The sequence below is a fragment of the Pieris napi genome, chromosome 12 (genome assembly GCF_905475465.1).
Source record: "Pieris napi chromosome 12, ilPieNapi1.2, whole genome shotgun sequence".
Lineage (NCBI taxonomy): Eukaryota > Metazoa > Arthropoda > Insecta > Lepidoptera > Pieridae > Pieris > Pieris napi.
Window position 1 is genome coordinate 11,127,692 of NC_062245.1, and position 16,630 is coordinate 11,144,321.

The window sequence follows — 16,630 nt, forward strand, 5'->3', positions numbered from 1 at the left end:
GGAAACAAATTAACTCAGCTGGACGTGTCTCAGAATAGATTGGCGACCATACCGACCTCGTCGTTCACTCATTTGAACCACCTATTGATTCTCAATATGAATCACAATAAGGTATAGTATTTAACATAGCATAGAGTTTAATAACAGGACAATAAACTACTTTACGTACGCAAAAAAAAGGGTGCGTGTACTTATGTACGCGCGTAAGAAGTTAAACTTCTTTGGCATTATTAAAAATAGTTTTTGATTGCAAGCAAATAATTAATTACAATTAAATAATCAAAGACTGGAAAAGGAGTCATTATAGTCAATAAAGTTCAGTTTACATTTGAAAAATTAAATAAATAAATATTTTTTATTATTCTCTTACATTAAGTGTAACATAAATTCTATTATTATTCGAATGTTGGTTTTAAAGTATGTCCAATGCCGTTGCATCTTCCGTGGGCAACTTCATTCTGTTAATTTTGTGTAACGGTGCGCGCGCATCGTAAAATTTCACTCTCATCAATTTTTCATAACGCGCCTAAAGAAGTATAACTTCAAAAATATACATTTTGTATCTTTGGTTAAAAATAAAAGAATAAAATTTTGATAATGAACTATTATTAGTGAGCGTATATAGATATCTAAAAACAAACATTTACGTCTACCCTCTTCTTTACCGTAATTATTGCCCTATCAGATTACAGAATACTATTAAAAGTTATGTATAATGAACACGAAATAGACGGTACCGCGAATTATGTGTCTCAAACAATTTCCTCAACTCCTCACTAGAACAAAACATTTCTGTCAGGCTTCTAAGATTGAGTGAAGCCACCAAGGAGTTTCTATTTTCAGAGTTAATCTAGTTTATAGATAAATTAAGTTTTGATATTGTGCAGTTTTAAAATAAACAAATGTTAAATATTGCTGTCGCCACAAACTTGGCAGCATTAATCAATGAAAGGAAACAATTAATGCAACATTTTAAATAACGGAATTAACGGGAATTCATTACTTTTTTTTAAGCTGTAACTCAGCCTGATTCCCTATTTATATTTTAAAACCAAGTCGGGTTAGTTACACCATGATGATGCTGAATATACCGATTTCGATGATTTATTTTGTTGGATTCGTTTTTGCTTCGAATAGCAAAAATTCATTGAATCGAATTGAAGTGTATAGATAATTAAAGACAACAACTTGCTATTTGCTTCGATATCTTAATATATATAAATCTCGTGTCACAATGTTTGTCCTCAATGGACTCCTAAACTACCGAACCGATATCAATCAAATTTGCACACCATGTGCAGTTAGATCCAACTTGAGAGATAGGATAGTTTAAATCTCAAATTATAGTCGCAATTTTAATTTATTGCTAATTATTTGTCTGTTATTATTTGACAGTCACAAATCACAATTCTAACAGATGGCGCCGCGCTGTGTTGAAAGTACCAACGTTTCACATAAGATACTATTTAACATCTGTAACAAAAACCTTAGCCACAGCAACGCTTGGCCGAGTCTAGTAGTTTTCTTATAAAGAATTATTTTACAGACATTTGCTTCGTAGTATTATTGCGCTCAAAAAACTTCACCAAATTGCATAATTTTTTTTATCCGTTATTCTAAGTAAGAACTGTATGATAGAAAAAGATATTAAGATATAGTTTTCATCTCAAGAAGAATGTGAGAGATGTTTAATATACTGATAAAATAGATATAATCAATTTATTGAGGCTATATAAAATAACGCTATGACCGAAATTAATGCAGATGAAATTATAGTGTACAATAAATATATTAAATTAATATACATGTCTAGTAATCACGTAAAACAAGAAAAGTATTATAATTAAATCCAATGTTATTTAACCAATATAAAATTAAATCTGAAAATCTGAAATAAATTTTCTTTGTATAAGTATGAAAAGGGTTAAATAAATAACTGCGTTAGGCATTTTTAAAATAGCTTTCATTGTTGTTCATCAAAGAAAGCAAAAAACCATTTTCAATGAGCGTATTTTCAGGTGACCGCTGTTCATAACAAAGCGTTTCTCGGCCTGGATACATTGGAAATTTTAACCCTCTACGAAAACAAGATTTCTGTTGTTGACGGCGAAGCTTTTAAAGGATTAGAAAAGTGAGTAATTATTTATTCAAAAGTATCGAAATTAAGTTTCAATGTAATTTCGGGTTTTGTCATAATTATGTTTTAGACACGCAAGAAGGTGATCAGTACTCTTCAAGGTTCATGTTTTTCGATAAATAATAAAAGATTTCTTTGGGTTTTTATATCAAAGATTATATTTAAAATTATGCGCAATTAATTTTGTAACATCTTTAGACAATACTTTGGCAATAGTGTAATATGTGTAAATGTTTCTGTAAGTATTCGCATGACATAAAGGGTCATATACACTTGGTTTTAAATATCTTCAAGTACTTTAATTCGTTAGTCTGCCCTATGCCCTAATAGAGCTCGTTTTATTGTATGATACAAACACCTAGTTTTAAACCTGGGATAGGAATAATTTAAAGGGCTTTGACAAGTTACATAAAGCTTAAAGTTCAAAATAGCGCTTTAATTAATAAATTTGTGTAAAAAGAGAACCGTAAATAACTTTTTTTGCTATGTTGACATCATGCTTACGTCATAATAAAATATATCAGTGGCGCTATAACCACTTTAGGTCTGAGCCACAGATTTTCGTGATCATTTGTCAATATAATAGGCAAGTAAGTGATCAGCCTCTTGTGTCTGACACACGACGTCGACTTTTTGGGTCTAAGGCAAGCCAGTTTCCCACGATGTTTTCCTTCACCGTTGGAGCGAATGTTAAATGCGCACATAGAAAGAAAGTCCATTGGTGCACAGTCGGGTATCGAACCGACAACCTCAAGAATGAGAGTCGCACGCTGAAGCCTTTAGGCCAACTCTGCTCTCAATTATAAAATAAACAGTATATAGTTGTTGTAATTAAGTAACATGTAGTAAATAAGAATTATATTACTTCGCGTAACCGCTACGTTGGTTCTCTTTCCACACATACTATACTGTTAAGTCATAAAACACCTTAAACTCTGAACAAATAACGAGTTTAGTTTGCAGACAATTAAAACAAACTGTGTATGATAAACGATTCCCAGGAAACTAAAGCGTCTGAACTTGGGGGGAAATGAACTAACGGCGGTGCCGCAAAAAGCTCTCGCGTTACTGGAAAATTTGAAGAAACTCGAGATGCAAGAGAATCGTATTACATCTATTTCGGAGGGTGATTTCGCTGGTAATACTTTTGTTTATTCTTTGTGTTACTGTGGTACATGTGATTCGGTCTATAAAGAATATATTATGAGTTGGTCGGTTGTTGACGTTAAGTACACTACCGAATATTTCTTAACAACAAGTCTTAACAATCTTCAATTTTAATTTGACATTATAATAAAATTTTTTTTAAAGACAATTCAAACCAATTGCCCTAGTCCCATGCTAAGCTGGTCAAGCTTGTGTTATGGGTCCTAGGCAACGAATATACATACATATTATAAATAGATAGACATATAAATACATATTTAAACACCCAAGACCTAAGCACAACACCAAATGCTCATCACACCGATGTTTGTCTCAGCCGGGGATCGAACCCGGGACCCATAGATTCGCAGTCAGGGGTACTAACCACTAGACCAATGAGTCGTCAATAATTAAGCCTCATTTATTCCTTGAAAAAAATTACAAAATAAAATTTACAAAACGTTACAAAATATACACACACACACACATAGAATACTACTATTATTATAATATATATATATTTTTTTGTTTTTCCAAGGACCTCTTATTGAGTATAGGCCTTCTCCAATTGACTCCAATACTCTCCACCAACTTTCTTAAGCTCATCGGCCCACCTTGCAAGAGGGCGACCACGCTTTCTTTTTCCTGGTGGCCCTTTCCACTTTGTTACCCTCTTTGTCCATCTGCCATTGTTCATTCGAGCGGTATGGCCCGCCCATTTCCACTTAAGTTTTTTGCAATAGGATAGTAGAATGAGTGTGATTTGTAAATAATTAATAGGCAGCTGCCCATGAGGTTGACTCTTTTAAAAAAGTACTCTTTTGTTTATTTCATTCAAATTTTGTTTCTACTGCAATAAAAAGAGAGAGCGTTTGTAAGAGAGTTATTTTTTCAGTCATTACTAACAAAAATAATCTTACTTGAAATAAAATTATTATTAAAAGTTGGTTTGGGTGGGTAGATATGAAATAAGTGAAACAGTCGCAACACTGTGAATTGCCCTTGCCTTTTAATAATGCATAATGCAAAGGATAGGTAAGTTTAGATATTTGAATAAAAAGAAGTGTTAATGTCAGCAAAATCCTTACCAAAATTAACCCTAATAAGTAACTAGCAACAGATACGTGAAATAACATTTAATTAACTCGACAATTCGAGTTATTTTCAAACGACATGAATTTTTTTTATACCATAGATGAAGTAAAACTAACGATGTATTTGAGGCATAATTTAAACATTGCGTGCTAAAATTGGCAATGTTGCCGTGTGCCAATTATTTTGATAGCATGTGCCGTGGCTATCTCATTTACAATCAAAGTTAATTGTTAACTCAAAATATAATTAGCTGTTACGTTAGTTACTAAGGTAATTAAGCCCTTGGTACGGGTAATAAAATTTATAAACCGTTGCGTAATTATACTACTCGTCCAATTTTGAAAGGTAAATAATGTCAAGGTATAATTACGGGAAATTATAAACAATTGATTGAAATTGGTAATTTACATAAAATTCGAACTTTAATTAATTTGTGACTTAAGATTAAAGTTTTAAGAATTTCTTGATACAGCTTTGTTCTAATGAAAGTTTGAGGGTAGTGCAGTTGAAAATTACAATACTCTTAGACATTGTATTAGTTTTAGACGGCTCATTGGTCTAGTGGTTAGTACTACTGCGAATCCATGGGTCCCGGGTTCGATCCCCGGCTGAGACACCCATCGGTGTGATGAGCAATTGGTGTTGTGCTTAGGTCTTGGGTGTTTAAATATGTTTTTATATGTCTATCTATCTATAATATGTATGTATATCCGTTGCCTAGTACCCATAACACAAGCTTCACCAGCTTAGCATGGGACTAGGTCAATTGGTGTGAATTGTCCAATAAGAAAAAAATATATCTTAAAACAAGTCTGGTAATATAAATTTTTTATTCAGGTCTGAGGAGTCTAGATTCTCTAGGATTAGCCCACAATCAATTACGAGAGGTACCAGCCCAAGTGTTCTCACATCTCAACTTCCTGAACTCTTTGGAACTTGAAGGGAATCTGATTCAACGTATTGATGAAAAGGCCTTTGTCGGACTCGAAGGTGAGAGAAGTACAGAACAGTACTAGAACTTAAAGTTTAAATTTGGAATTTCTTTACTTATATAAAAGAATAACATAATTCATTTGACAGTGTAATATTAAATGCAACAATAATTTAAAAAAAACTCAAATTTAACCTTAACAATTCTCAAACAAATTCTTCGGAAATACGAAATACTTTGTGTCTTTGTAGTGAAGTAAAGTGCCCGATTCGGATCACAGTATACAGAAAAGCTCTCAATAAAAATATTGTAATAAAGTGAGACACTGTCCAGGCCCAATGGGGGTGGCATAACCCCATGACACCCCCCTTGGCGCTACGCATATTCAAAGAACTCCGTCGTAATTCAGTTTCCTCGTTAGATGTGTTCAGGATTCCTTATTAGCAAGTTGCCAATTATTATCGAAGTTTTGAGTTAATTAATAATTAGTTTCGGTTTTCATACAGTAGAAAATATTTTTTTTTTTTTTTTTTTTATAGAACGGGGGGCAAACGGGCAGGAGGCTCACCTGATGTTAAGTGATACCGCCGCCCATGGACACTCTCAATGCGAGAGGGCTCGCGAGTGCGTTGCCGGCCTTTTAAGAATAGGTACGCTCTTTTCTTGAAGGACCCTAAGTCGAATTGGTTCGGAAATACTTCAGTGGGCAGCTGGTTCCACATAGTGGTTGTGCGCGGCAAAAACTGCCTTGAAAAACGCTCAGTTGTGGAACGGCGGACGTCGAGGTGATACGGGTGGAATTTTGTATTCTGTCTCGACGTCCGGTGATGAAATTCAGCTGCAGGTATTAATCCGAACAACTCCTCTGAACACTCTCCATGGTAAATGCGGTAGAAGATGCAGAGTGACCCCACATCTCTACGCAACGCCAAAGGATCAAGCCGCTCGGAGAGGGATTGGTCGTCGACGATTCGAACCGCTCTGCGTTGTATACGGTCAAGTGGGAGGAGCTGGTACTGGGGAGCCCCCGCCCAGAGGTGAGAGCAGTACTCCATGTGGGGCCGAATTTGCGCTTTATATAGTTGCATGCGGTGGCCCGGAGTGAAGTACCGCCTCGCCTTGCTGTGCACACCAAGCTTTTTGGAGGCTAATTTAGCCTTTCCCTCCAAGTGACCGCGAAACTGAACGTCGTTCGATATGTCAACGCCAAGTATTCCAATGCTGGCTGTGGCTTTAAGAAGAGTGTTTTCGAAAAGAGGAGTAGCGACAAAGGGTGTTTTTTTAGCGGAAAACGCGCAAACTTGTGTCTTCTTGGGGTTAAATTGTACTAGGTTTTGTCTGCCCCAGTCTGAGACTCCACGTAGTAGAGTTTCGACTTCAGACACAAGTTTGTTCCGGTACTCATCAACAACTGCCCGAGAAATACCTGCCCGGCCAGTGTAAAGAATATCCCCAGTGCTGTCATCCGCATAGCAGTGAATGTTGCTAAGTTGCAACATATCATTGATATGCAGAAGAAATAGGGTCGGGGATAGAACACAGCCTTGTGGGACCCCAGCGTTCACAGGTTTAAGGTCGGAACATGCTCCGTCGATGACGACCTTGATGCTCCGATCGGCCAGAAAGCTGGAGATCCAATCGCATAATTTCTCGGGAAGCCCATAGGATGGAAGCTTCGAGAGCAGTGCTCTGTGCCACACCCGATCGAAGGCTTTCGCTATGTCCAAACTTACCGCCAGCGCCTCCCCCTTGGACTCAATTGCCTCTGCCCACCTATGGGTAAGGTATACAAGGAGGTCACCAGCTGAGCGACCTCGACGAAAGCCGTACTGAGAATCGCTAATCAACTGGTGGCCCTCTAGATACCTCAAGAGCTGGCTATTAATAATGGTTTCCATTATTTTGGAGAACAAGGAGGTTATAGCAATTGGGCGATAGTTGGACGGATCAGAGCGATCGCCTTTTTTTGGGATCGGATGTATCGAAGCGGTCTTCCAGCACTTCGGAACAGTGCCGAGCGAGTACAGGTACCGGAAAAGGCGCGTTAAGACCGGAGCCAACTCAGGAGCACAAGTACGCAGCACAATTGGGGGGATACCATCCGGCCCGCTCGACTTATGAATGTCCAAGGAAGACTTTATTATCTTTTAAATCCTATTATCTTTAAATCCGAGAGTTGATAGAATGTTTTAATGCGAACAATGTTCTCATGCATAGTACGAATTACTCATTCGCTTCTCTGATTTTACGTACCAAATTTTCGTTCTCCGAAACTGTCGTATATAAGTTCAAGTTTCGGTGGATGTGATTTTTTTTATTACTGACCTTTTTACTTAAAAAAAAATAACTAAAAATATATTCTTGTCTAGAAAACCTACAATACCTACGTCTCGGTGACAACCGCCTCCACGAGATCCCATCTGAAGCGCTTCGACCCTTGCACCGTCTCCGCCACTTGGACCTTCGCTCCAACAACATCACTTACATCAGTGAAGATGCATTCACAGGCTACGGTGACTCGATCACATTCCTCAACTTGCAGAAGAATATGTAAGTAACCTTATTTATAATGATAATTAATTTTAATATTGACTACTATATAAGTAAAGTTACTACTATATAAGCAATGAGAAATTACTCAAATCGCAAGTAAAACGGGAGGGTTAACATAATACAGTTTATGAAAACTACTTTTTCTTTTGTATTTTTAATATCTTTTGAAAAAGAACGGCTTACCATTTATAGACATACTTTTTAAATACTAAAATGTAGACGATGACTTTAACTTCAGCCTGAGTCATGTACTGTACAGTGTTATTAATCATAGCAAGTGTAGTTTATAGCAGGACTCACTCGCACGTAGGTATTTTATTCTACAGACTTCTACAGTCTACGCGTCCGTAGAGGAATTTATGCTATACTTGCTACGATATTTTGGTCTCGTAGCAAGTCTGTATTAGCCAAGGCACATCTTTATTCATAAATAAATATTAACATATAATTTATAAAAAAATATTCAGTATTTATGATTATCATTTTTATATGTGAGATAGACAGAAACATTTTTATTTAAAAATGTACGAACTTCGATATTTATAATGGAGTGAAGCTAACTCGAATTATTTATTCAAAACGAATGAAGCATTCACAATAATTTAGGTCGAGTGTCATTAATATTAATAAGCTATTCGTTTTGCTTTTTATACATATGCGTTTAAAGTTAAAATAATTTATATTCACGATTATATGGTTAGAATAATAGGCGTAAAAAAATTACAATTTAAACAAAATATTTTTATGTTATACGTTCATTACTCTCTGAAACTTTATAAATCGCTGCTGGCTACAAATTTGTGTTAAAAGAATATTTAAATATAATTATCTGTTGGCACCTGGTAGATAGTACCGGTGACCCTAGAGCTGGTGGTTTCCTCGCTCACCGAATAAGTATCGCAGTACAGCTAGGAAATGCTGCCAGCGTAAAGTGCCCTGTAAACGATCAAATTTGCTTGACAAATTTGTTTGTCAAACTTCACGTTTTCATCAAACAATAGCTTAGACGATCAAACCAAATATCAAACAAATTTGTTAAATTTCTAGTAGATTCTGGTTTCTCCTTTTGTGACGTGACGTCGCCGTGCCGAGCGCTTACAATGAGTAATTCAGAGGACACATTTTGGCATTGACTCTAGCACTGTGTATCAATACAAAAAAAAAGACGATGGAGTCGAGAATGGTTGAAATTAAGAGATAAATTCTCTTGTTTTTGTCCATATAATCTTTTGATTTTATTTTCCATAACATCGGCATATCACGATAAACAGATATGAAATGCAACGTAAATTTATTGTTCGTAATATTGCCACTCATATCGTCACTGAGCGTACCGTCCTCCATGATGTCAATACAACGAGTGAGATCTTTTTTGACAAACAACGCCGTACACGTTCAAACCTGTTTGTCAAACTCGGCATCAATCCAGATTTTCATCAAACACGACAAACACGTAGATTGTTTGACAAACGCCTCAAACACAGCAGTACACTATCAAATAATTTGACAAACACGTAAAATTTGACAAACAATTTGATCGTTTACAGGGCACTTTAAAGATACACTGCTATAGGGACCAAACTTTTTAAATTTGTTTTAATTTTCTTTTTATACATTTTTAATTATTTATACTTTATAAAGATTAAGAAAATTTTAAATACTGTATATTTCTTTGTTTTGATTACTAATAAACATATATTTAAGAATTTGTTCTGTCATGGTTGTTGGTGTTGTATGAAAGGCTATATAAAACACACAACTATCAACGGGAGCAGAGCATGAATGAAAAATGTATGTTCATGAGTCTAAGATAAACCCGAGTGAACTTGCCAACCGTAGATCCTACACTGTAGTTTTAAAATATAAGCTAAAATATCGATTTGTACAGGATCTCTACACTCAAAGTAACCGGCGTTCTAGGTGACTTGCAAACTTTGATAATACTAGTCAAGTTCGGAGGAGGTCAACTAAAAACTTGTCAGGTTGAAAATTTTTGTGCGATAATTTGTAATTGGCCTACTTCGTATTAGTGCCCTATAACAGATAACAATTAACATCAGAAATAAGTGTATAAACACATCTAGATTTTTTTGGAGTTTACTCCTTAAGAAACGATTTGAGTTATAAGGTATGGAAATTTTATGAGGAGTAAAATCAAGTGTAACACGAAAAGTTGAGGCGTTATGTAGAAAGAGACAAACATATATATCTGTAGGATTGAACGTGTAAAAGAATGAGATGGAATACAATACACAGACTTTTCTATTTTGAATTCACGCCATTTGAAGCCACGTTACAACATTGTCCGTGTTGACAGGTGTAAAAAATAAAAGTAGATTGTCTAGCGTGCCATAGAGTTTTGTCAATAGTAAAGGTCAGTGAAATTAAAACTAAAAAGATTGTTCATTCTTATTCTTCTCTTACTATAAAGGTAACTTTGGTCACAGAAAGAAAATCCTATTTGGGCATAGATGATGTAGGTACGTTTTATTACTACTACAAACATTTATATTATAAAAACATATATTCTTACCACCTTTAGTATGAACATATGGTCGACAGCCACAGAACATTATCGCCATTTTATCGTTCGTAAGGAGTTAACTCCAATCGTGCGTCGTAGCTGACACACACACACTTTTTTTTGGTATTTATGTAACCATTCACAGGCTCGAATAACGTTACATTGTACTTAGTTCACGGTACAAAATAGCAGAAAAAAAACTTACGTTACGCTAAAATTCTTGTTGTAGTTAAATTACAATATAATACAAAAAAATTCAATGTTATATAATGTAACCTTAACTTATAAAGTTAAGTTTCGTTTGTCTTAAAGATTAAGTAACAAGGTGGAAGAGATGTTACTTAATGATACTTTTAACCCAGTTCCTGCCTGGAAGATTAATTGTTTTCGCGGTTCATACAGTATTTATTCAAAATTGTAGCAGTTACACTTGCTACTAGTTTCACGTTATTTAGGTACTGAAATTATTACACTAATTTAATTAAAGTTACATATTAAAAATTAACATTTCGTGCGAGATAATTAATTAGTTAATTTTATTCATAATTTCAATATTCTAATATTATTGATGTAACAGGTGTACTTATCTATGGCGGCACTAGTTCTCGCCATAGACTAATTGAAAAAGCATAGCTAACTATACTATGATTTTTCATTACGTAGAATTCTGACATTTCATAAGTGTTGCTATAAAACAAGTTCTCCATTGAAAAAGGAACAAATTTGACCTATTTGTGGGCAATAAAAAAAATGCTACGTTTTTTTATGTTTTACCTACAAAAAGGTAAATCTAAATATTTACTTACTCAAGTGACCTAATACAAAAATAACAAATATTTCAATATCACAATCAATATATCGAGTTAACTTTAATTACTTTATTTTATTCTTTAGCTGGCATCACTGCCTACTAATTCCAGGTTTAGTAAACCTTTAAAAAAAATGTTATCTTTACTTGTGCGTCGTCGCTGTCGCCATAAAACCACTTTTAATGTGGAGCACCGCACTTAATAAAATGGATACATTAACTAACAATATAATGTATGTATAGACTCAGATGTTTAGACTCGTATTGAAATTGAAAAATGTGCCCGGCCAAAAAGGTTTGCCATCTCTGACATGTAAAAAAATAGATAGCTCTAGAGTATTTAACTACTAACAAAATAAAACTGTTAGGACTTATGGTGGTGGCTTCAACAAATTAAATTTTATCTATGATAAATATCTCAAGCAAGTATTAATTGAGACCAGGATAACGTCAGGGTAAGATTAATTTGAGGTGATTCACCGAGGAAGGCTTTTGTCTGTTGGGGCTACGTCGGAGCTTCGTTAATTGAGACGTATTATACAACAGTCGATAACGTTAAGTTTAAACCAAATTTAATCTTGAGAGGAAATCATAATGAAAGTTGATTATAAAGCACATATAGCTAATCTATTTTACACTTTTATTACTTTAATAAATTTAAGCGGCTTAATTATTTTTTCTTTTTATAATACACGTTTATAGCAGCTGTGCTGTTTGTAAATATTTGGATTTTCTTCGTTGAAAAGCGCAATTGCTAACATGTTCGGAAAATTAATTACTCACAACACTTTTCATAATTATTAATTACGTACGCTGAAAAGCGGTTAGCGTATAATAATTATTTTTCTTTGTTCTATTTTGTGGAACATTCTAAGCGTAAATTTTGAGCATTTTTGTGTCGGAGCAATTGTACACTTAATAAGAGTTGATTTATCAGGTGCCAAGATGTCATTTTTCATTATCAAATCTTTCAGAAATCTGGCGCAGTATTCGAGGGTCCAATTCATATTTCTCGTGTAATTCATCTTAATATAATCGTATAATACAAAGTCAGCTTTTGTTCGTCAGACGGCTGGATGAATTTCATGGTTTTTATTTTACTTTACATAAAGTGAGTTCATCTAATCATTAACACGACATTCTAAGCTAGTTAATTATAAAATAATAATATTTAAATAAGTTGTAACCGAGGAAGTTTCTCTGTTATGTCATCAAATATTTTTGGCGACCGTGACAGGAAATAAAGCAATATTGTGTTAGGGCTTGTTGATCTAGTTCTAAGGGTAGGAAATTAAACACTCCAATGATGACTTAATTCTCTATAATTCACATACTGACCCTACGTAAAATGTATAAACTCAAACTTGAACAAAGGAATTGACTGTGCGCATGTGTTACAAGCTCTTTTATCCTCTAGTCAACTCAGACTCGACCTTCCCACTTCGGGCAGTTATTCGAGTCAATTCGTGACAATTCATAAATAACCGAACGAGTCAAATGAGTAATTATTGCACATGCGCACTTGTAGCAAAAGAATATGTTTCATAAAAATATTTAGAATTTAATTAAATAAATATTAAAAGCTAACAATTGCAAATACAGTTCAGTATTGAGTTAATCATTCAAAAATAACTTTTTTTTAATTTAATGGGGTTGGAACACCTAACCACATGGATGGTTGAATCACAGATCGATGGGCGATGCTTTGTGCTAATGTAATTGACCACGTCTCAGTAGGCAAAGTTATAAAAAACGGATTAAAAAAGATAAACTAAATAAATGAAATTTGAATTATTTAATCCTCGATTGACTTGATATGTAACCGCTGGTCAATAAATACCTAATAATAAAACAGACTGCCTGGGTTTTTGAGCTGCATGATTCAAAGTTTTTGAAATACCCACAGCTAACATGAGCTTCTACCTGACATGAACACAGTTTTTTGTTAGGGATTTCAGAACGAAATAAAATCGATAATCTTTCGAAATTAAACTATGAAATTGATGGTAGTTATGACAAAAAGACAACCTTAAATCTAGTACACTAGTAAAAGTAGTAAATTAATGTAGTCTGATCTAGACATATCAAATTTTCTGAATTTTTTTTTAGTAGGGTAGGGTTAATTGAGCAATTTAACACTTTAGGATATAGTTCTCAATGAGTTTTTATACGTTTCGATTAGTAATTTATCCCTTAGCAAAGGTGTCAATATTATTCTTTGTGTTATCAATCAAATTTAATTGATATCTTGCCAAGTCTAGGTTGCCAAGTCATCGGTTCGAAAATACTTCAGTGGGCAGATGTGTCCACATAGTGGTGGTGCGGATCTTCTTAGTTTAAATCTACTATATAAAAATAAGTCGGGTTTTCCTTCCTGACGCTATAACTCCAGAACGCACGAGCGATTTCCACGGTTTTGCATTCGTTGGAAAGGTCTCGGTCTCCGTGAGGTTTATAGCAAAAAAAAAAACAGGAAAAATTTCAACAGAAAAGCGGGATCACCAAACGAAATGTTACATAAAACGAAGCCATCTGGTGGCGAAACGGAGTTCGCAGAGTTTGCTAGTTTTGTATAAATACGTTTTCTGTTCTTATTAAGTTACTGTTAGAATAGAAAATAAATAAGTAATTGGTGCTAGAACAGTTTTTTTTAAATTACTTTATTTGTATCTAAGCAAAATGGGTTTTGTTAGGTTTTTAAGAAGCTCAGGCAGGGTCAGTAAATTGATTTCCCAACAATAAAAAAAACGTTTTTAAGAAGCTAGTAAGTCGTTGGCCTTTAAAAATAGTTAGGACTAAATCGTATCGAAAAGTTCATAATTTTAACTAGCTTTTAATACGTTTTGGCATATGTAACTCACTATAAAATATATATTTAAACAGGGTTCATCAACTGCCAACGATGGGTTTTGACAATCTCAATTCATTAGAGACGCTGAATCTGCAAAATAATAAGCTGCAACACATCCCCGAAGAGATCATGGAACCGATACTGGATACATTACGAGTCGTTGATATTATGGGTAAGTAATAACTGAAACTATTATATATTAACACGTTCACTGCGCCATCATTTTTAAAGAACTTTCAGCTGGTGCGTTGGAGACCTAAAAGATCTCGTAACAAGCCTATCCCCTGGTGCGTTTGAGACCTAATCAGTCTCCTAAAAATACACTTTTGAAAATAATTTATATCTTCCAAAAAACAATGACATATATTTTGAATTTTTTGTGGGTGAAAGATAGCTAATTGCTTTATATTTTGCTAGGTTCGCACGCAGTTACGACATTTGAATAAACTACAAATACCAAAAAAAAATTAGATATCGATTGTATCTCGTACCGCACCCGAAGATAGTTCAATATGTGTAGTAAGTAGTGATGGGAATAAAATAATATCTCAGTTATCGATTCTAAAAGTTTTATTAATTATGCAAAGTGTTTTTCATTAAAACATGGTAAGCACATTGATTGCTTGTACATTACGCGCAAATGGTAACAATTCGTTTAGTTTTTTTAGAAGCGTCAGTTCTGTTTAACTGCGTGTGCTCCAACGAAAAAGGTTTATCGTTAAATATTTCATAATCAGAATCACTGTCATTATTAGTCAATGGGGGGCAAATTTGAACATTTTCCAAAACAAATATTTTACTGGACGATGCAGCAGTATAATCCGGCGTTGATTTTTTGTTAGAAACCTCAGCAATAAAATAGGTTTTTTACACTTTTTTATCATACAAAAATAATCAACACGCTGGTATATGTACGCGAGTGTTATTTCCAAAACGTGCCCGCGACTTCCCGAATGTCGATTCTAGGACAACACTAAAAATCCCATCCTCCATCTCTTGCGTCTACGAGGCGTACGATTTCACGAGTACCGACATATCTCCTAACGCAAGGAATTAAAATAATTACAAAACTGTGCGTTAGGGACCTAATCCATCTCTAATTTATTTTTTAATGTCCTTGAATTCAGCTTTAAGTAGGAAGCAAATATGTATATTTGTCCTGTTCATCCTTAAAGAACTTTACAAGTTAGACCCTCCCGCAAGGAGTGAAAAAACACGATTATGTTCAACGCACAATACAAAAGTCCTGCAAGAGATCTGATAGATCTCGTAACGCAGCGAACGTGTTAAATTAAAATAAATGTGCTATTAAATCATTAAAAACTAATGTTTACTGGAGATATTAAGTGAATTAAACCAAACATCCTCCTGAAAGTGAACTTTTTGTTTAAGTTTTGTAGTTGTGATGGATCTTCATCCAGGAAATTTAAAAAAACAAAAATCTGTTATTTCGTAGTTTCTTTATATATTATTATTATAAGGAGTGCTATGATAAAACTGTTGCCTATAAAAAATTAAAAAATTTAATCTGAATACCATCCTAAATAAGCTAAAATCTTATCTTATACTAATCTTTTTTTTCCATTCTGAAGTTGCTTTTTTGTACGCTGTAGATATAATTCTTTATTCAAAACTTAATTTTCATAAGTAAATGGAAAGTTTCTGCGCAATTCGTTTCCGCAATGAGTTGACAAAACGAAATAGAATGTTCGAAATTCAAAGAAAAGTTTCTTTGATTAAATTATTCAGCAGAATTTTAAAAATGGAAAATGCACGTAGTGGAAAATGAGTGTGGATACGAGAGCGTAGAATATTTTCGAAAGCATTTGTTCCATTCTCGTTGCGAACGATTTTAGCTGTAACTGGTTTTTTGTGTTACATCCAATCCCATTTATATCGATCGATCGATTTAATCAATACTACATTTATATAATACTAGACGTTTTAATGTGTACCACTAGCTATACCAATTCGTTTGCAGGGAAACAGAAAGGCGTAATTTTACATTAAAGCGACGGGAAGTTATTTTGTTTTTCGAATAGAGACACTCAAATCACCTAAATATATACATAGTTTATAATTCGTAGAAATGTATCTATAAACATCAAAAATCTAAATTTTATCACTTTGATGGCTAGAAGTCTTCCAAAGTCTGTTTCACAAGGCAATTTCTTTTGCGCACTATCGAACTGTGGAATCGACTCCCGGTGGGGGTCTTCCCTGAGAGATACGACCTCCAACTATTCCAAGTTAGAGTGTACCCCTCCCTGAGTGCGTTGCTGACTCACTAAAAATGGGTGTCCATGGGCTGCGATAACTGCCCTTTTGGGCGTCCGTAGGCTTGTTTGCCCCCTATTATATTTAAAAAAATCGTTACAAGTTTTTGAAGTGAAACTTCTTTATCGGGGTTGGAAAAAAAATTAGTGTAACATTTTTTCGTTACACGTCACATTTTTCGGTTACGCGTCACATTTGACCGTTACGCGCGTCTTTTTCTTGTCCCTACCAGGGTTGATTCAAAGAGATTCTAAACCATTAATAACAAAAATGTATAATAACGATAACAATGATACTAAAAATTCTAT

The 16,630-nt window shown here is 34.4% G+C and overlaps 1 protein-coding gene across 3 annotated transcripts in view; it reads left to right on the forward strand.

Moving 5' to 3' along the window:
- The window catches only part of LOC125054530 (slit homolog 1 protein), a 97,125-nt gene that overhangs the window by 77,184 nt on the left and 3,311 nt on the right, over positions 1–16,630 (forward strand). For all 3 annotated transcript variants that reach the window (XM_047656492.1, XM_047656493.1, XM_047656491.1), the window contains exons 5-10: positions 2–111; positions 2,019–2,131; positions 3,139–3,275; positions 5,216–5,368; positions 7,679–7,859; positions 14,078–14,217. In XM_047656492.1, the coding sequence (XP_047512448.1) occupies positions 2–111; positions 2,019–2,131; positions 3,139–3,275; positions 5,216–5,368; positions 7,679–7,859; positions 14,078–14,217 (834 nt within the window). The remainder of the gene's footprint in view (position 1; positions 112–2,018; positions 2,132–3,138; positions 3,276–5,215; positions 5,369–7,678; positions 7,860–14,077; positions 14,218–16,630) is intronic.